This window comes from Aspergillus alliaceus (genome assembly GCF_009176365.1).
Source record: "Aspergillus alliaceus strain CBS 536.65 unplaced genomic scaffold BDW43scaffold_10, whole genome shotgun sequence".
In the NCBI taxonomy this organism is placed as follows: Eukaryota; Fungi; Ascomycota; class Eurotiomycetes; order Eurotiales; family Aspergillaceae; genus Aspergillus; species Aspergillus alliaceus.
The window spans coordinates 98179-117878 of NW_022474693.1; the positions used below are offsets into that span (position 1 = coordinate 98179).

At 46.2% G+C, this 19700-nt stretch overlaps 5 protein-coding genes across 5 annotated transcripts; 3 read left to right on the top strand and 2 right to left on the bottom strand.

Annotated features, from left to right (window-relative positions):
- Window positions 1-574: 574 nt before the first annotated feature.
- BDW43DRAFT_317837 (cytochrome P450) lies at window positions 575-2282 on the top strand (the record flags this gene model as incomplete). The annotated part of the gene is made up of 3 exons (XM_032048590.1): window positions 575-657; window positions 714-1826; window positions 1926-2282. Exons 1-3 carry the CDS (start codon window positions 601-603, stop codon window positions 2280-2282), a joined length of 1527 nt encoding a protein of 508 aa, XP_031902709.1. The 5' UTR covers window positions 575-600.
- Window positions 2283-6395: 4113 nt separating this feature from the next.
- Window positions 6396-8726, top strand: BDW43DRAFT_317839 (uncharacterized protein; the record flags this gene model as incomplete). The annotated part of the gene is made up of 6 exons (XM_032048591.1): window positions 6396-6567; window positions 6619-6693; window positions 6758-7339; window positions 7413-7601; window positions 7659-7924; window positions 7981-8726. Exons 1-6 carry the CDS (start codon window positions 6446-6448, stop codon window positions 8724-8726), a joined length of 1980 nt encoding a protein of 659 aa, XP_031902710.1. The 5' UTR covers window positions 6396-6445.
- BDW43DRAFT_268498 (class I glutamine amidotransferase-like protein) lies at window positions 8552-9569 on the bottom strand. The gene has a single exon (XM_032041129.1). It carries the CDS (start codon window positions 9501-9503, stop codon window positions 8787-8789), a length of 717 nt encoding a protein of 238 aa, XP_031902711.1. The 5' UTR covers window positions 9504-9569; the 3' UTR covers window positions 8552-8786.
- A 1576-nt stretch (window positions 9570-11145) lies between these two features.
- Window positions 11146-13468, bottom strand: BDW43DRAFT_317842 (alpha/beta hydrolase; the record flags this gene model as incomplete). The annotated part of the gene is made up of 6 exons (XM_032048592.1): window positions 12812-13468; window positions 12714-12755; window positions 12400-12659; window positions 12230-12341; window positions 11445-12126; window positions 11146-11388 (listed from the first exon to the last, which is right to left on the bottom strand). The coding sequence occupies exons 1-6, from the start codon at window positions 13138-13140 to the stop codon at window positions 11146-11148; spliced, it is 1668 nt and encodes a 555-aa protein (XP_031902712.1). The 5' UTR covers window positions 13141-13468.
- A 2912-nt stretch (window positions 13469-16380) lies between these two features.
- Window positions 16381-18108, top strand: BDW43DRAFT_317844 (Zn(II)2Cys6 transcription factor; the record flags this gene model as incomplete). The annotated part of the gene is made up of 2 exons (XM_032048593.1): window positions 16381-16612; window positions 16702-18108. Exons 1-2 carry the CDS (start codon window positions 16541-16543, stop codon window positions 18106-18108), a joined length of 1479 nt encoding a protein of 492 aa, XP_031902713.1. The 5' UTR covers window positions 16381-16540.
- Between the last annotated feature and the right edge of the window lie 1592 nt (window positions 18109-19700).

Genomic DNA, 19700 nt, shown 5'->3' on the forward strand with positions numbered 1-19700 from the left:
GTCAATTTTAGGCCCGCCATTGAATCTTAGGATTCCATACCTTGACAGTGCCATTGAAACCAAATATAAGGAGAGCAAGGAATCCATATCGGCCTATACACATATTCCTAGCTGGCCACCACATTAGATGACGTATGGACATACGCTGTAATTTTCCCTCGTCCTATTATAGCGGTGCTACCACGTCGAGAGGTCTGCGCTCCTTATCCTCGCGATGGTTTTACGGCAACTGATTTCGGTGTCCGAGCTCATATCCCACCACATGCCCCAAGTGCATGTCCTGAACAAGCTGATCGTGCAAAGAGTTCCACATAGAAGAATTGCTGTGTCCGTTGAGCCTCAAGATATATCCTGAGTCTTCATAATACTATCACGTTGAACCGCTCAGGAAGCTTGGATTTCAGAAGGAATGATGGACCTCTTTACCGCACCACACCACGAGCGGCCCGGAGTATGGTGACCCACTTACTTGACAGCCAGGGCGGACCGGACTGAATTGTGTGGCCCGCCTTTATATTTATATAATAATCCCAGTCGAAAGTTGACAAGGTTAACCCCGGAGCTAAATAAACCTCACACACACTCGGTGCTAGCTTTCGTATGATGACCCTCGCCGACCTTTCGCCCATCCTGATCGTTGCGATCCTCGCAGGGATAGTAAGTGTCCATTGGCGATAGCTTGGTAGAAATTGAACTAATTCCTTCGTATCCAGGCTTTACTCTACAGGATCGGTATCATAATCTACCGGCTGTTCTTCCACCCCCTTGCCAAATTTCCGGGACCCAAGTTGCTCGCTGCGTCGTCTTTTCCCCACGCGTACTACAACTGGACGCAGGGAACTTGGTACCGCCAAGTGCTCGACTTGCACAAAAGTTATGGGCCGATCGTGCGTGTAGCACCAGATCGCCTTGCTGTAGATGGCAGTGTCGCCTGGGAAGATGTCTTCGGCCACAAGGGCAATACTCGACCCGAGTTCCCTCGCCAGCCTGATTTCTACCGGGCCGGAGTAGAGCGTGAAAATCTCCTCACGGCGGATAAGCCCGGACATCGACGCCAACGGAGGCTCTTGTCTCACGCCTTTTCGGAGGCTGCCCTGTACGACCAGCAGCCTCTCATTACGAGATGGGTAGACCTTCTGATCCAACGATTCCATGAGCATGCGATTGCCAAACGGGAGTTTGATGCTGTCCAGTGGTACCATTTCGCCGCTTTCGATATCATTGGGGATCTCACGTTCGGGGAGTCATTTGGCTGTCTGCAAAACAGTGATATGCATCCATTTGTTTCCTTGAGTGTGGATAACCTTCGGGCCGATGCACTCATGCGCTTCTTCCTCTTTTACAAGCGGGCGTTTAGTCCCCTGATCTCACTCATCTCAAAGTCGAAAATTATCCAACGGAGATTCCAATTTATGCAGCAGGTGGAAGAGAAAACGCGAAAGAGATTAGATATGGGCGTTCAGCCCGATGGCCGCAAGGATTTCATGACTTACTTCCTGCGCCATAACGATGCTAAGGGTATGACTTCCGATGAGATCGCTGGCAATGCCAACGCTCTAATACTTGCGGGCGGCGGCGCTATCGCTACCACCTTGTCTGCACTCACCTACTATTTGGCGCAGTCCCCCCAAGCAAGGGAGCGGTTAACAGATGAAATTCGAGGCACCTTCAAGACGGAAGCGGATATCTCGATGAGGACAACTGCCACCCTGCCGTATTTACATGCCTGTCTCGAAGAGACTATGCGTGTTTTCCCTCCCGCTGCAGAGACACCACCGAGGGTGTCTCCAGGTGACTTTATAAACGGACAATACATTCCCCAAGGAGTAAGTGATTCACTGCCCCCATCACGTCTAGGGTTCAATGTCCATTTTATTTCCCAAGGCATGATACGTATATTATTCTTTTACTTATCAATTGCTTAGGCCACTATCGCCGTCTACCAGTGGGCCACATACCACAATGAAGCCAACTTTAGGGAGCCAGATTCATTCATTCCCGAGCGCTGGCTACAAGAGGATCATCCATTCCACGATCCATCCTTCCAGACTGATAACAAGGCGTCTTTCAAGCCATTCTCGCATGGTCCGCGAAACTGCATCGCAAAGGTTCTATCCTACGCCGAGATGCGGTTCATCATGGCTCGCATTATCTGGAACTTTGATATTGAGCTGCAGCCTGGGTGGGAGAGATTCATCGATCGTGCATTAGTGTTTACGGTCTTTATAAAACAACCCCTGTTAGTGAAGTTGAAGCCCGCGAAGAGAGCTACCAACGCGTAGGTAGCTCATATGGAGGATTTATCGCAATCCAAGTGAAGTATATTGCATTTCTTCTGAGGTCGGTCTCAGCCTAGGCTACTCCACAGTTTTGCTAAGAAAAGAAAATAAACGTCTATCGATATAGCATTCCTAGGGATATTCCACGCATCCCTCCTACATTCTGCTTTCCGTTCTACGATATATATTATTAGAACAGAATTACAGCGATGTTAACTTAAGAATATACGAAAAATGCTGCTGTTATAGTTGGGTGACATCTTCCAAGGGGCTTTTAATCTACACTTGGGTGAAGTAAGCGCAGAACACAGCTAATATTCCCCGCCTCTGGAGGCCGTGACAAGTATAGCGTAAACAAGGTGCCCTGGACATGTAAAAACCCAACATATAAGATTGAGGTTGTAAACTGACTATCAAGGTGGAGAAAGAAGAAGCCATTTCAGTTGAAGCATTTTCGGTATCTTAAGTAGCCTATCGATATTATAACAGATCGCTAATCAGGGACACAGAGCGAGTCATTGATATTTAGTTCAGCCCCCACGTATATTATATCATAATTCAAATATCCAATACATAGCTAATATAGTGTCCTGTCAGCCGCTTGGCCCATTTTTTGTGATAGGCTCAGTGATCGTTGATCATCAGAGGTCAGTATTTTCTGAATTTTCGTTCACATCTTGTACGTTCGCTAGAACAGGTGATTTGTCATATCTAGCTACGCAATCATCACTGTATCTAGGTTCCCTCTATGAATCTTCATTAAACCGTCGCCTTGGGGCGGGCAGGCAAAGTAAGACCTACAATATCATCGAGAAACAGGACGTTATACCAACAAAATAGACGAGCAAGCCATATATACATTGAGCCCAACATGAAGCTACTTGAGGCGTTAGAAGTGGAATAATCATGACTATCTTAGTAGTTTGTCAGAATTCCGGTAACTTGTACCTTGCTTGAGGACACTGCCTGGCCCAGTGGACAATGGAACACGCCAGACTTATAAAGAATTATCACCATTCCATCTCTCTGGCAGGAAGCTTTCCAGGTTAGTAAACAGGTCGGTCGGCATTATGGTGCATAAAGTGGTTGCTCACAGAAACAGGTATCTCTAGTTAACCTGTGGAACAAAACTGGTACATATGGCAGACCCCTACTGATATGAATGCGTTATCTATCATCAAAACATCTTTCATGGTTATTCCTGGCAAGCTAAGTGTTGCTAATGATATGCCCTGAGATTAGAAAGACATTACAGATATTACCCTAATGAGACACCCCCAGTGATCCTCAGTACTGTGCTTCCGGGAAAATGTAAATGCATATTCAGATTCGCAGATTCTGGGTATAAAAACTTCGAGCTTGAACCCTCTAAAGTGTCGTCAGCTTACTTCCTCTAAGTGTCCGTGATCCATCATGTCGAAGGTAAGTGTCTCTACGTTACTATATCGTTCAGTAACTCCCCTCCGCGTGGCTTACCACTAGTCACCTCTGGACTCGAATTTACGGAAAATGGACACTGCCCATCCAAGCAATAACACTCAAAGTGCTGGTACGGTTCCTATGGTTTCTCCAACGGAAATGAAATCCGTCTCAGAAAACAAAGCAAAGTCCCTAGAGTTGGATTCTCCGCCTGCTTCTAAGGAAGAACATTATGACATTGATACGACTACCCGTCTCACCGGCGACCCCCCGCTTACAGTAGGGGGTCGGCTACAGCTCAATGAAATTCCCAGCTCAATGAAACATTTCTATATTACCATCTCATGACTATTTTGAAGCTATTCCCACCACACAAACAATGCAATCCTCCTATAAAGCCGAAGAGGAGCTTATTCAGAAGGCTGTACACACATACAATGAAAGAAACACGAGAAGAAATAGGTTATTATAACCAAACTCGCGCAGGATTATAAAGTGCCTATCAGCGTCTCTGATGTTGAATCTTAGGAACAGACAGTAAAAGTACTCGAAAGCGTACTAATTAATGTCTTGATCCTGCTCAGCATAGCGCTTTATATAACTATTTAGATCAGCTTAGCAATCTAGGTGCTCCTCCAAGTGCTTCACTCATAAGAAATACTGTAAATACAATTCTTGAGCGATCTTATACTGATCCTTCTATACCGTCACTACAAGTCTTAAAAAACTGGCTATATCGCTTTCTTCAGCAGACAGATTATTATATAAAAGGCAAACGACGTGTAGTTGATGTAGATCTTAAGAAAGCTGAAGATCCAGCTACAGTTATGCAGTGGTTCAATTGTTTTCAGCTTCAAGTTGAAATATATAGTATTTATAGTAAGGATATATAGAACTTTGATAGAACCGGCTTCTATATTGACTAAAACCATACAGAGACTATCTCTACACAGTACCCTGAGTAGAATAATAATATTGCAAGCGCGTCAGAGCGTATACTTGTAAGCTCTATAGAATATGTGAAATTGTTGGAGACTTTATTCTACCAGTACTGGTTCTACCTGGTAAAGTCTATCTAGAGGATTGGTTTACCACTATAAATCTGCCAGATGAGTATATCCTTGAATTATCTGATGCGGGATACTTAAATAAAAGGAGTGTATACAGCTAGATTTATTATTTTAACCGCTGTATAAGCTCAAGGCGGCAAGATGCTTATCGGCTTATTCTTATAGATAATTATAATTCATACCTTACTATTGGGTTTATACAGTATTGTAAAGAACATAATATCCTGCTTCTTTCTATTCTATCTTATCTAACTCACTGGCTTCAACTGCTTGGTTCTATACCATTTCAATAACTAAAGGGGATTCACAGTGCCAAGATCAATAAGGCCTCTCGTCTTTATGGTGAGCGTTAAGAAAGTTGACTTTCTATATGATATTCCTGGTATACATGATAAAGCTTTCACACCCCCTACAATCAAGGTAGCTGGCAAGAAACATTCAATCCTAGTCTTGTTCTGCAGAAAATAGGCTATTGGACAGATGATGAGCAGAATATATTGTGAATATATAATAGAGACCATACAGTTAAGAATTTCAAGGAGCTTTCTCCATCTCATATAACTACTACTACCACCACCACTACTACCACTATCACTACCACCACTAGTAGTAGTAACAGTAGTAGTAGTTATGAAACACCATCTCCACTGCTTGAATCGATCACCAGAACGCCTATAACTCTACGTTCAATATGTCAAGAAAACACTTTAGTACGCAGCTCCAGAGTAGAGCTTTCTTCTACTATAGATCATATTCTACGTGGCGCTTTACATAATGCAGAGAAAGGCACCATAGCCTCTGCCGCTTTAGATAGAATAATAGAGGAGAGAAGCCGACCTTCTAATTCAGCAAGATCTAAACACCAGATCTAAACGTCAGGCCAAATTGAATGGTCTAGTGCATATAGGAGATATACAGCGTTATATTTCAGCTGAAAGTATGGCTAGTATAGAACGTTATTGGCGTCCTACTGCTAAAAAGTGCTATGAGAATAGAGCTCTTATGAGCCGGCTAAGCCAAAACCTCAATTAGACCCCAACACGGGCCTTATCGAGCCGAGAAAATGGGGCATCTAAAAATCTTTTCTATATAGATTTGCATGGTGAACCTAATATGGCTTCATCTTGATCAAAAAAGGCAATTTTTTAGTGTTTTTCCGAACTGTATAGAAAATTTTCATTGAGCTGTAGCCGGCCCCCTACTGTAATTACTGTCCGAAACCATCGATACTCAGGCCTGGAAATCTCTAACCAAGAAGCTGGCGTGCGTTTCCTGGGTGTTTGTGGCGTGCAAAGGGCTTCGGGCCCTCCCGCGGGTGGGTCCGCCATCGACCGGTTACTGTTATCTACACTATAGTTGTCGAAGTTTACCACACAGCCACATCAAGACACTACGGCACTAATTCAGGCTAACACTGTTATTCTTGAGGCTATAGTTGAAGATGTTGCATAATGTAGGTATTGTGAAATCTTACGCGGTCAGATGACTCGGAGGCGGCGGGAGCGACCCGCTTTCAACAACGATGCTCCCTCTCATTGCATACCATTCAGATGAGGGGCAGAGGGTGGATTTGTCAGCCAACTGATTTGGTGGTGATATAAAACTGTCTTGCATATAGAAGCCCCTCATTTTTCGAGCGTACAAGATAGAGATCACGAAAGATATGAGTGACTGACGATGGATAACGCAACCCTGATGGTCTCATCTCGTCAGCGGAAGAAAGTGACACCTGCGTGCGAAAAATGCCGTGTCCTCAAGGTGAAATGTATTCGACCCGAAGAGGGACAGCCTTGTACTAAGTGCGCGTCACATCCCTGACCGTATACTTCATCTCAGGCTAATTTGTGTAGATGTGCCAGATCAAACTCTCAATGCGTATTTCCAGAGCCGAGACAGCGAGCTCCAGTTTCACAACGAGCGAAACCGTAAGTGACCCTAGAAGGGCTCTCCAGTCAGCAGGTCAGTTTTGCTGATAGGGAGGGGATGAAGGCGACTAGTTGACCTTGAGTCCAAGCTCACCAATATCATCGGTCTTCTTTCGCGCTCGAGTGCTCCCCTTGGTGGAGTCCAACCCCCGGTTGATACCGATTTTGGACCGCCTGCAATTCCCGAATGTTCTAGCGACAGGCCACACCGAACAACTGAATGGATGGGCCAAGAGTACCTGTCTAATCCTGAAGTGGGCGAAGGCCCGGAGTCGAGCAAAAGCCAGAATACCACTGAAAATACCCTAGAAAATCGAAATCCGTGGGATTCATCCACTGCCATGGACGCCGCGTGGGTCACCGACTTGGGACTCAGTCCTGTCGTCCTCGAGTACCTCATAGACAGGTTCCGCGGCATGGCATCCTACTTTCCATTCGTGCGGCTTCCACACGCCTGTACTGCTGCATCAATGGCTGAAGACCGCCCCTTCCTGTTGCTTGCAGCCGTTGCTGCTGCTTCCTCAAAATACTGTCATCTTCAAGACGCTCTGATCAGACAATTTAAAGAATCCCTCAGCCACCGGGTTGTCATGGCTGGCGAGAAGGATCTAGACCTGCTCCAGGGATTACTCGTCCACCTTGCTTGGTAAGATCTCAGTTCCCACATTACCTTCTATTTTGTCGGCATCAGGGTCCACTAGCAAGCTGACCAGTGTCAGGTTCCATTTCCACTTTGTTCCAGGAAGTCAGCAAGCATACCAGTACTTACAAATCGCAATCAGCATGGCCATTGACCTTCGCCTCGATCAAGAGGCTGCCGACCTGGTTGAGCAGCGAACCGAGCCGAGTGATACTTATATCCGGGAAGCATGCCGTGCTTATCTAGGCTGCTATTACATGTCTAACATGTAAGATGCCATGTCCCACCTGGATTAGCACTAATGGGCTTGAGCTGACTTTAATAGAATAGCAGTGTCTTCGGGGAAGCCCAACAATCTCCAATTTCACATGGACATGCTTCGATGCGCGATGATGTTGCACCAACAACCAGAATTTGAGACAGACCTCTTGATATACCCAATGACGAAGCTGCTACAGTTCACTGAGGAAGTCTGCGAGACTCACCGGTCAGAAGGCATTTATAGCCCTCGGTTGTACATCCATGCTGAACGATTCACGACGTGGTTAGAAGAATGGTGGTCATCCCTATCCCCGGATCTTCGTAACACGGGTAGGAACTTCTCAAGGTCTGGGGGCTTCCCATTTAGCTGACTGAAAAATTTCTAGTGTTGCTGACCGACGGCTATTATGCCGTCAAGATTCGGATTCAAGAAATGGGCTTGGTATATTGCTACGGGCAGAGAAGACCTCCATCTCTAAAGGCACAGGAATGTTCTACCATCTTATCCGCACATCCAATGGTCATCAGCAACTTGATCAAATGCGTCAGCTCGACGAAAGAATATCTCGATTCGTTTTTCGCCCTTCCCGCGGCGGAGCAAAATTGCTTGCCATTTTCTGCGTGGTGTCAGGTTGTTTTGACTGTCTTTGTGCTGTACAGATTGTCCGTGGGACTGCCAGAAGTACCCCAATGGAACGTGGAGATTGCACAGCAAACTGTGGATCTACAAGAATACATTGATACACTGTTGTCTCATTTACAGGCTATTAAGCCGTCGCCGGAGAGGCAAATACCCACCAAGAGCCTCTTTTCGAGGCTGCCTGAGATCATGGGAAGTGTAAGAACTTCCTATGCATTGGCAAAAGAGAATCTCGCACAGGTTCGTGATAGCCGCCATGCTCATCACGAGCTTAAGGTTTCGAATAACAGAGCCTCATCTGTTCAAGGGCTGCACCGCTGCCCTGCAGTGCGGTATTCGAGCCGTCACGTCGCCCAGGCTCAGGATCTACCCACTCTACAAAGCGCTATTACTACGGAAGTCCAGAGTATAGAAGATGAGAAGCTTTGGGATGATCTTTTTAGGATGGATACACTTTCTAGCCTGACAGGTTCATCATCTTTAGAGTTTTGACAAGTGATGCCTGCTCCAGGCGTCAAATACGCGAAACTGCAGTTTCAGCATGAAAATACCTCAGATCTCGTCGGGAAAGACATGCGTGGAAATCTTGTTTCCAGTCGAATCGTACCGCTGGGGCAGAACATTGTAAAGTCCGTCAACATCCCGTGGTTCATAATCAAGCGACAATGCCGCCTGAATAAGAAGGTCTAGCCCATAAGTCTCTTTGATCCAGTGGGCGACCATATCCATCCCCGCCACAGCTCCACTCCCAGTCCAAATGTTGCGGTCAATAATCCACTTCTTCTCCTTTGTCCACTTGACATTCGGGTATCTCTTCTTAATCCAATTGTACTCGAGGTTATTGACTGTGGCCCTCCTGCCGTCTAGAGCGCCGGTGGCTGCAACAACCGCGGCCCCGGTGCAGGTCGTGAACAGTAACTTGCCAGAGGCAGCGTGGCGGCGAATGAGGTCCTGCAATTTCGGAGGAAGCTTGGTTTTCGCAGGGATATCCCCACCGACGATGAGGATATCCAATTCGGGGACGTCGTCCACCGCAACCGTAGGAACCACTGTTACAGAGCTTGTAAGCAGGTGCACCGGCTCCATGGTCTCTCCGATATGGTGGAAGACGAATTCGGGCGCCTTTGCCAGAAGTTTCGGATCCACGGGGGCATAGTAATTGATACCCTCCAGGAGCATCTTACTCGCGGAATTGAGCAGATCGCATGGTCCAATGACGTCGATCGTCTGGTAATCGAAGAGCGGGCAGCCAACGTGGATGGGAGCCATCTTGGTAGGAGTCCTTTTGATAGGAGTATTGAAGGATGAGTATCAAATGAAGTTTGTTTGTATGTTGATAGTTAATACTGTTGGCCGTGTTTCCTAGCCTTATATACTGCTATTTTCCGGGTGCCCTAATCGCGGAGCGGGCTCTTTCAACGGTCCCGTCCTCCGTGGTCGACATTCTTGGCACGGGCAACGAAGTAAACCCATGAACCGTGTCCGTGGTTTCTCGATTATAAATGCATAGTGGAAGAATCTAGGCGGTCCGTTACAGGCCATGATGAGATCATATCCCGTCAACGTGCGATTTCTCCTTCGACGTTTCGTATCAAGGGCGGATCTCCGGTCGGCTCCAGCGAGGAGCCATTTGGCGGAGGTATTCAAAGTGGACAGCACACCTTAGCGTAGAAATGGGAGCCATCGAACCCTTGTTATGCATGGCAGAATGGCGCTGCAGAGCGGGCACATGAGCTGTATTCGAGAACGCCCACGCCATATGAATAGCATCACGTCCATCAATGTCCTTCTAGTACCATGCGCTGGTTGTTGCAGTTTTCACCCAGATAGCCACACTTTGTCATAATCTAGAATCTTCCTAGCGAAGCATAAAATGAAAGCGCGGAATTGCTACGTGTATACAGTATGGGAGGATGCTATCCATATGTTTACTACCTGCTAATAGTAGTACTACGTGCGCCTGGCCCGCCGTCTATTGCCAATATGCGGGCCAGTTAGGGTGCGTACAAAAAATAAGTTGCAGCCAAGCGTGAGTTCTGACGACTTCCAAAACCATGACCCTCAGCTCCACGTCGTCTCGTAACATATACCTTATATACTTTATAATTTACTCTATATCTATTAGTTTAATAATGTTTAATAATAAATACAACAACATTACTTATTATTTTATTTAGTAAGTTAAGAAAAGTATAGTGTAGTATTATTATAACTAAATATAAAATATTTCAGTTTTAAAATAGAGACTTGTCAATTTGTCAGCTTTTGTTACGGGACGAATAAGCTTGTTCCAACCTAAGCGTGCCTATTGCACAAGAAGAAATAGGTAATTGACAGGAACAACGCGTCGTACGAAATATTTGTGGTAAAGGCTTGGCAGCGATGCCTTAGGCAGAGCCTCCTCCCATGATATAGGGCTGCCTGTAAGTCAGACCCATAACAGCTTTATAACTATTACTTGATAGTGTGGTGGACTCAGTCTAGGACCATCATAGTATTCAACTAACATCAACCTAGGCAGCCCGGTAACGAGAAATTGAACATGAAGAGGAGAGGAAGAAGTAAGAATGATCATCATAAGTTGCGGGGAAGCCAGCAGATCACATGATACCAGGTGACGAGACCGTCAGGGTAGATTAGCAAATTTTATACTAGAGCAGGTATTTATTGGATACCAAGATATACAGTTGGGCATCCTATAGATATCTGCAGTTGGTGTATCTCGTCCCGGTATCCAACAACTGCAACTTGTGCACATCCAAGTCGTACGATATGCCGCAGCCTAGGCTAGACATAGTATTTAGGCTACATGAAGTACATTTTCCACCCCTAAAATAACACCGATCTAATCACACATCTGGTTATGAATACCCCAGAGACGGTGTATCATAGCAGTGAAACATGGACCTCCTCACCAGAGCTTGCGTCGAGACATTTTCTCACGAACCGACATCAAGGCCTTGAGAACGTTCGCATCTTCCACAGACTCAACACCTCTTTTGAAATTCTTCGACCACAAATCTGCATACGTCAAGTTCGTAAAAAGAGGCACATCGGTCTGACAAATCGTCCCGTCGGCGGGCAACGTTCCATTTTTAAAGTAAGCCCGGACGGCCTTAGCCTTACAAAGGGACGGCATAGACAAAGTAGTATGCTGTCGCAAGTTAGATTAGCTGCATCCTTGCATAAAGCATACTGGGAAACACTTACACCGTAGCCATTCTGCTCGAGCAAGACACTCTCCTCAAAGGTAGCGGTCAGGTTCTTCGCTGCTGAAAGCGGAGTAACTGGGTCGTAGGTGTTACTTAACACCAACAAAGGGTGAGCTGTCTTCACATTGAAGTCGCCGGTGTAACGTTCCTTGGCGTACATCTTCTTATTCCATTGTGCGCATCTTGTGTCAGTGCTAGAGCCATCACCTGCTATTTTGCTCAGGGATGCCCTTTTCTTGATGTACGGTAGCACATCCTTCATGCTGCCTTGTCGCGCCTTGTCGGAACATGTGACACCTGTGTGGATCTCGCTGGAAGATGAAGTCAAGGACGCTGACATGCCGTATGACTTTAAGGTCTTGTATACCTTGGGATTTCCAAGGACGGTGGTGTTCCGGGTCTGTACGTAGTAAATGAGCTCTGAGGTCATGGGCCAGGCACTCGGGACGTATAGCGCGTTATAGATGATGGCTTTGACGTCGCTGTAAGTCACAAGGCCACCCTGGTCTGGGATTGGGATGGGATTGAACTTGAGCGTTTCGAGTATTGTATAAATCGCGGTTTCTAAGTTTGTGGCATTGTTGTACATTTTCGCTAGAGGGCAGAGGTTTGGCGCGGCAAGACAGCCCAGGCAGAAGCCTTGTAAAACCTTGTCGGCGTCCTCTGTTGCATATGGATTACTATTAAGAAAGGCGAAAGAGAATGTTAGCTTTGTTTAAGGAGTAATATGGGTTAGATAGTCTCTCAAAATCTTTATATAGATATGAGAAAGGTACCACGTACTGTCCATTCAGGTACTCAGCTGGATTATCAACACCATCAAGTGCCACATGTCCCATTCTTTCGGGGAACATGGCTGCAATGACAGAACCCACCGTCGTGCCATAAGAGAATCCTGGGATGTGACAGTTAGGAACGTGTGCCACTAAAATTCGTGGAATAGTGGCTCTTACCCCAGTAGTTCAGCAAAGCATGTTTTCCCTCGAGAGCATCAAGGACCTGCATCGTGTCCCTCGCTGCAAAACTGGTGCCAATGAGGCTTCCAGTCCGGTTATTCAGAGTATAACATGCCTGTGCAATATTTGCACTCTGGGCCCATATTTCTCCCCGGGCTGTGTTGGACGCCGTGCCGTCCGCCGGAGCTTGAAGAGACGCAAGGTTTCTAGAGGCGTCACTTATATAGCACGCGAACGGAATGGTGTTTCCAACGCCCCTAGGAGTGATTATTAGAAACGTTTACAAGCTCATAGGAGTAAGGGTCACAAACCGAGGGTTAAACGTTATCAAATCATTATTACCTCCCAGGATACTAAAGAATGAATGTATGTCAGTTTCTGGATTGAAAACGCCTGTTTGTGAACTGACGCTTGGAATTCGTCTCCATATAATGCAAGGCCCTCGAAAGAATTTATACCAGGACCCCCAAAGTTGAATAAGATAGGTTCTGCAGCTGGTTTCTTGGTTGCCGGCCACTTAGCAAGATCAAGGGTTAAAGTATCAGTGGAGTGAGAGTCTGTGTAGTCCAATGGCACTTCAAGAGTTCCACAGATCATAGGCGCACTTTCACTGATACCCGTAGCATTAGTTAGGCCACAAGGTCCTTTCCAATAAACCTTTCCTAACTCCGCTTGCGTGAGTGTAGCAAGCGAAGCTAAGGATAGGAGCCCAGGAGTGAAAGATGAAAACTGCCTCATTTTGAAGGGTTGAGGAGTATTGAAAGAATGACAAAGAGAAAGCGTGGAATGACTGACAGCCCAAGCTAGGGAAGCGGGTACTCAAACCTGTTATATATAGACACTCAGGTATATAGGCGAGCCTAGTATCACACGGTGACGCTTCGTGAACCAAGGCGCAGCCCGTATAGTCTATAGGTAGTAGTCTTGGTCTCTCAAAGTGGATCAGTTGGAGCTCCTCCAATGTCTGGACTCTCCAGATATTCTAGCACTTCTTAGTCGCCTGTTCAACCTTGACATGTCGTCATATTCCCCAACAGCTTCCACCGCCCTACCTAAAATGGGTAGGAAGTGTGCTGGTCCTGCGGCTGATGATGGCTTGGAATAAAGATCGGCAATCAATCTCATAGGACTAACCTTAAATAGGCTAGTGCTAAGATACTCAGTACGTTCTATATAAAACGGCCCCAAAAATTAGTAGCTCAACATCTCAATTACCAGCTTTAGTTTAGCGCCGTCAATTGTCGGTGCTGCGGCCGATAATGGCTGAGCCTCTGAGGACTGGGATCGGCAACGAATTTTGCAGTATGAACCTCAGCCCGGCGGCTGGTGCGAAATAATTGGGACGTGTCAATAATAATGGCCCCCACGGTTTATACCCGAACATCTCACTCACCTTCCTTAGGCCAAACCAAAGGTGGCAACTGTGATGTTCGGTATCATTAATAAGATAGCTTACTTCATAAAGAACAGCTTGCCAACGTGTAGGATCTATATAGCGCGCCACATCGTTTTATGTTTCTACCGTTCTAGGGTATTTGTTTCCTTACTTAAATTGGCCAGTGATAGAGCCCGATTAAGGATGAAGGATTTCCGACATGCTCATGTGACCTAGAACTTGAGCTAGTGATATTTGATAGTAATTAATACCAAATATGAGTCTCTATTTTCTGAAGATAAATAATCCTAAATATCCGGTGCTGTAATTACTCTTACAGTCTCAAGCATTACTGCTTACTAATTAGGGCTGGAAGACTTAAATCTCTCGCTCTCTCTTCTACCTCAAGCTATAGAAGTATCCATTTTAACGTCAAATGAAAATCAATTTTCAGACCGCATAGGGCCACTATATCTTTACAGATAAGACACGAAATTACTTAATCAATTAATATTATCATTAACACATTCTAAAAATAGTCAGTCCCCTTGAACAATTCCACTTCTTATTAAGAGATCACATAAACGCCGTCTGAGATCATTTAAATACATTCTATTAGCCATAATTTCCCAGATTTCCAACCCTAGCAATATATTTTGTTTCCAGATCTCTCTTATACAGTTCCACGGAGAAAGCTGCGGTTCTGTTTCAGCCTACCTGAGACCGAGGCCCAACTGCCCGATGTGCACGATGGCCTTGACTTAGGATTTACCCTGTCACGCCCTTTTGTCCTACTAGTTTTCGGGACTCTATGGCAGTCAGACTTACTCGCAAGTAGGGAAAGGAGGAAGAAGTGTTGAGGTCACCGGACATTTAATTAGACCTGGCCAAAAATTAAGCATTGAACCTCGATGAGTCGTTTTATTTACCCATCTTAGGCAGAGAATAAGCAAAAGGAGGGTATCGGAAATTGAAGAGTTAACATCTGATATTTAATTAAAATTTGTTTGACCTTGGGCTTCTTGTATCCAGTACCTATTTCGTAATTCTAATGTTTGAAGTCCATGGCGATCATGAAATGTATAAATATTTCAACTCAAAAGGAAACAAAAAGGAAAAAATAGAAAAAGCAAAGGAAAGCGAAAAATGTGAGAATAAGTTAAGTTCACACTCTTAATAATTCCGCCACTCAACTATCAAGTGGGAAACTAGACTGGACTGTATTTTGGCTCGGCTTGGGCCTCCTGCACCTGCTCAGGTCGAGTGAGCCTTACGAAATCTGGCTCCAGCACAGCTAACATTCCCAAAGCCATAGTGATGACCATGGCAGCGATCTCCTCCAGCACAGACATGCATAGGTAGATAGTATCGTCACCCCCGATGAGACCAAATCTCTGATCATCGCTGTCATAATCGCCAAGCGCCGAGTAGGCCAACCTGACCACTAAGAAGGGAGTGGAAAGAGCAGTGGCCATGAATAGCTTCTTTTGAAACCGTCTCAATGTGGGCAGGAGCTGAAAGTACAGCCAAACGGTGATCAGGACGGTGATGGCGAATATAGCAATGAAAATACCCATGGATGCCTTGGCAAGAGTGCTTGGGTGGTAGGTGTAAGTGAAATGCCCGTCAACCTCGGCGTATGTAACACTGGCGGTGCTAACTCCCGCAATGCCAAGAATCAGGCCAATAATGCCGAAAACGGTCACTCCTTTGAGAGGTTTGGGAGGGATTCTTTCATTTGTGTCACTGATAGGAGACGCCGTTGTTAGTTCTCGCTTATCAAGCTCCAGAGGTCTCTCATCAACAGCTCACATTTGTCTTAGGATTCCGATATAGGTCAGCAGCAGAGGTGCAATACCAATCAGCTCACACACATTCTCGGCACGCGTAACTCCATCTGAGCTATGATTGATGGATATTAAGGTAGATATACTGCCAGCAATCCGAAGGAGAGAGAGCGTGACGGCATATCGCCAAATCTTGCTGCCGACTCTCCAACCAGTCCGACTCCAGATGAAAATTGCAGCTGCGAAGATAAACGGAAATACAATGAGTTGGAGGATAGCTATGCCATCCCTTTCGCCAAACTTGCCCATCGTAGTAGTAAATAAGTCGATAGGTAGGGGACAAGAAGCTATGTAAAACCAAGTAGATAGACAGAGAGAGGTATGAAGAGGATGAAAAGGGGAAAGATAGAAAAGAACTTGCCGGATGCTATCTGTGATCAAAACGATTTGTTTCTTTTTATATTCGCCGTCCTTCGGGATTGCATCTGGACTACTTCGTACAGCCTCATCGTCGATACACTTCGGAGATCATAGGGCTTGTTCGGGGAGAGCATTTTGATTGGCGGAGCATCTCGAATACCCAAAGGAGACAAGCGTAGGTTGGACTTGAATGGTCTGTGCTCTTCCTATGATGCATTCTGCTCTTCAGCTTTAAGGTGGCTTAGCCCTGCGAGGACAATAGGGCTCCGATTGGCCCCCACGAATTTAGTTTCCGTGTCCTCTAACCAGAGAGGCTTAACGCGATGACCTTCATATCTTGGTGGGGGCTATTACGGACTCTTCGGCTATCCAAAACGAGATTGCCTGTCTTCGGAAACTAGCCTTGCGCTCTTTGTACCGTCCTGGAATATATCCATCAGGACAAGAGCTTATCTAGGCTAAGCTTCCTTAAATTACCAGGATTAGCTAGGCAGCAGAGGCCTTGCAGCCGAGATCCCCGTTTCGGATTCGCCCCTCCGCGCTTCGATGAGTCAGGATGACACCGAGGAGTGGGTTGTACGCAAGAGTATCCCGGAGTTGCGGCAACTGTCGGGCTGTCAAGCGACGCGTGCGTCTTCTTCTCTCCTTTTTTTCCTTTTTTTCCTTTCGCATGTTGTGGCGGCAAGGTTTATTCTAATTCGCCTTATCACTGTACAGTGTGATCAGCAGCGTCCCCACTGTGGACAGTGCACTCGCATGCGCGAAGATTGTCCCGGATACCGAGACGAATGGGATCTCATCTTCCGCAACCAGACAGGTCACACCATCAAACGGTTGAAGGAGAAAAGGGCTAACAAAGAGAAGACTATTTTGGCTAAGGATTACAATTCTGGCCTAAAACCGCCCCCCAGCTTGAACCCCAGCCATGAAGAACTAGGCGTCAATTATTTCCTCCACAACTTTGTTACCAGCTGTCAATCTCCGTCGAGTGGATATCTTAACTACATTCCGGCTCCCTATACAGCCGATGGCCACCATCCCACGCTAGTGGCCAGTATGGCAGCTGTTGGCCTCGTTACCCTAGCTAATACAACTCGACAGCCTGTGCTAGCCAAGCACGCGCGCGTCAAGTATTCCGAAGCAATCAATCAGGTGAACATTGCGCTAGCGTCACCCGCCGAGTCGATCAAAGATAGCACCTTGATGTCGGTGATCTCCTTAGGACTGTTTGAGCACGTTTCAGACTTTGCGTCGTGGGCTCGACATGTTCGGGGAGCTGCAGCGCTGGTGGTTGCCCGGGGCAAAGGTCAATTTTCTACCAGGGCCGCAATTCTCATGTTCAACCAAGTCCGCGCGGATATGGTAGCTGCCTGTATTCAAGGTGACCAACCGTTTCCGAAAGACATGGCTGAGCTGCAGGAAGAAGCAAGCAAGCACGTGGACACCACGACTGTGTTCTGGCGCCTCGGAGTTGTGGCCACCCAGTGCACAAACCTTCTTTGGGATGTCAGGAATCGGGGGGAAAGTTATTGGCCTGGATTACTGGAACAAGCGACTGTTCTTCAGGCGGAGTTGCAGCATATTTTTGGGACCCTCTCGATGAAATGTCCCTATACGACTTTCCGAAAGTCCGGTGGGGACCCAGCCGTTTTTTACAAGGACCGATTTGACCTCTACCCGAACTCCTGGGCTATCAGAGTTTGGAACAACACGCGGATTCTTCAAACTACGGTTTGCGGCTGTATGAGCTATCTCTTAAACCAAATTCTTGCCACAGACCTCGAACCGGCCGTCCAGCGACATATGGAGCTGCAGCTTCTAGACACTCTGGAAATCTTGTCAAAGCTTGGAAATGATACGATAGCCACTGTCCCACAGGCTTTGGGGGTTGTATATTCGCCGTCTGAGATGAGTCACGCCATCGATGTTTCGTGCCACACTAATGGTTCAGCCGGATATATGTTGACCTGGTGTCTCTATGCTGCAGGGAATTCATCAGTAGTAGACAGTGAAGCCCGGAAATGGATCATTCAACGCCTCCAGGATTTTGGCCACTTTGCAGGAATCACACTGGCTTTGCAGCTTGTGGAGGACTTGATTAGAAGAGATCAACTCGTCAATTGAGCATTTCTAGTCACGACTAAGGCTGAAAATTGAATGAAAATTGGTTTTGTTTGCCCCCCTTTTCGTTTTCCATTGTTTCCCGTCGCAGGCAGTAGAGTGAGTAAAATTTGAATAACTACCAGGCAGAACTTCGTAGACCAACAAAGTATGATGCTGGAAGATTGGGCACCTAGAATGACCTGTTAATGTGTGCTGAAAAATCGGACGTCTCAACCTGCAGCTGTCCGTGGAGCCACAGCGACAGGCTTCCCTTCTGAGCGGGCTCTTTGTGTTCGGGAAGCTATACCTTAACAAGCCATTCCTCATGATCCTTCCAAAGGTCTCCATAAGTACTTGGGAGTGTAAATCTGAACTGAACTTGTCATCAGACGGTACCAGTAGCCCTATGTCGCACCACACTGCGGGGCTTACTATCAGGACTATGATGCCAGTGATGGGCAGTTGGAGGAACTTAACACGGCCCCATACTTTGATTATTCTCTGTGGAGGAATCTTCACCGCTATTAATTGTAATAGCCAGCGAGTATTGATATATCTGAGCTGCCCTAGTCGGAGAGATTCAGTATGTATTATTTTGCTAGAACCTGCCATTCCTCCTGGCCTACTAGTGAGCAAATGAATGTTAAGAAACGAGGAGGGTATCTGCTTTAAAGCTATACCCAAAGGCCATGAGCAAATTAAGGAATATAGGGCGAGGAAGAGGACATGTCTAAATTACACGTACATGAAAGAATACTGACGCACTGAATGTGGCCCAAGGCCCGGGTCTGTCACAAGTGAGAAAGCTTCCATAGGGACCACTTGATTAAATATAAAAAATAAGAAATAATATGCCGCAGCGGCAAACTATAGAAAATAATGTAGAACCTAATGATTAAGGATTTTTAAGAAAATCGTAACAAGTCGGATACCAAGAAGATTACCTGCAGTGAAGAGGGTGATGCCGTTCGATACAATGAGTTAAATGTTCCCAAACCCACCTATTGGGCGATTGTCCTTCGTTGGGTGCTAGATCGATACTATCTTGTCGATGTGCCTCCACTCTATCTTATCACCGATCCTAGCCATCTCCCCATGGAGACAGTGCGTGTATTTGCCATTGACCATACCTGGGTGTGTGCGATGATTGATGGAGACCTTAGCCTGGCAAATCACCAGGATGGAGAGGATGATAAAAGTTGCAATGCTATTAAGGGAGCCATCAATGAACATCTTATCGCCAAAGTGTCTGATTTTTTATCACCCCCAATCTCCCCGATGTGATTTCTATGTGCGCTCGGCTCTTGTGGCTAAATTCCCTATTTATACTTGATATCGAAGACCAACACGAGTCACCTCCCGATCCAAACGATTCACCCATCAGTCTCCGTAACGAGGTTGTAGAAAGAAACACCATGATTTGTCTGATTTGAGAACCTTCCCAGGGTAGTTCCCTGTTTCTGTGTTTGAGAAAACAGCCTCATCAGCAATTCTTCACAGCAGAAGCAGAGATAACCACTGAAGATATCAGGATGGAATATAAACGGGAGTATACTGTCTGTCCAATCCTAGATGATCACCATAACGATCCCATTCCTTATATCTATTCACAG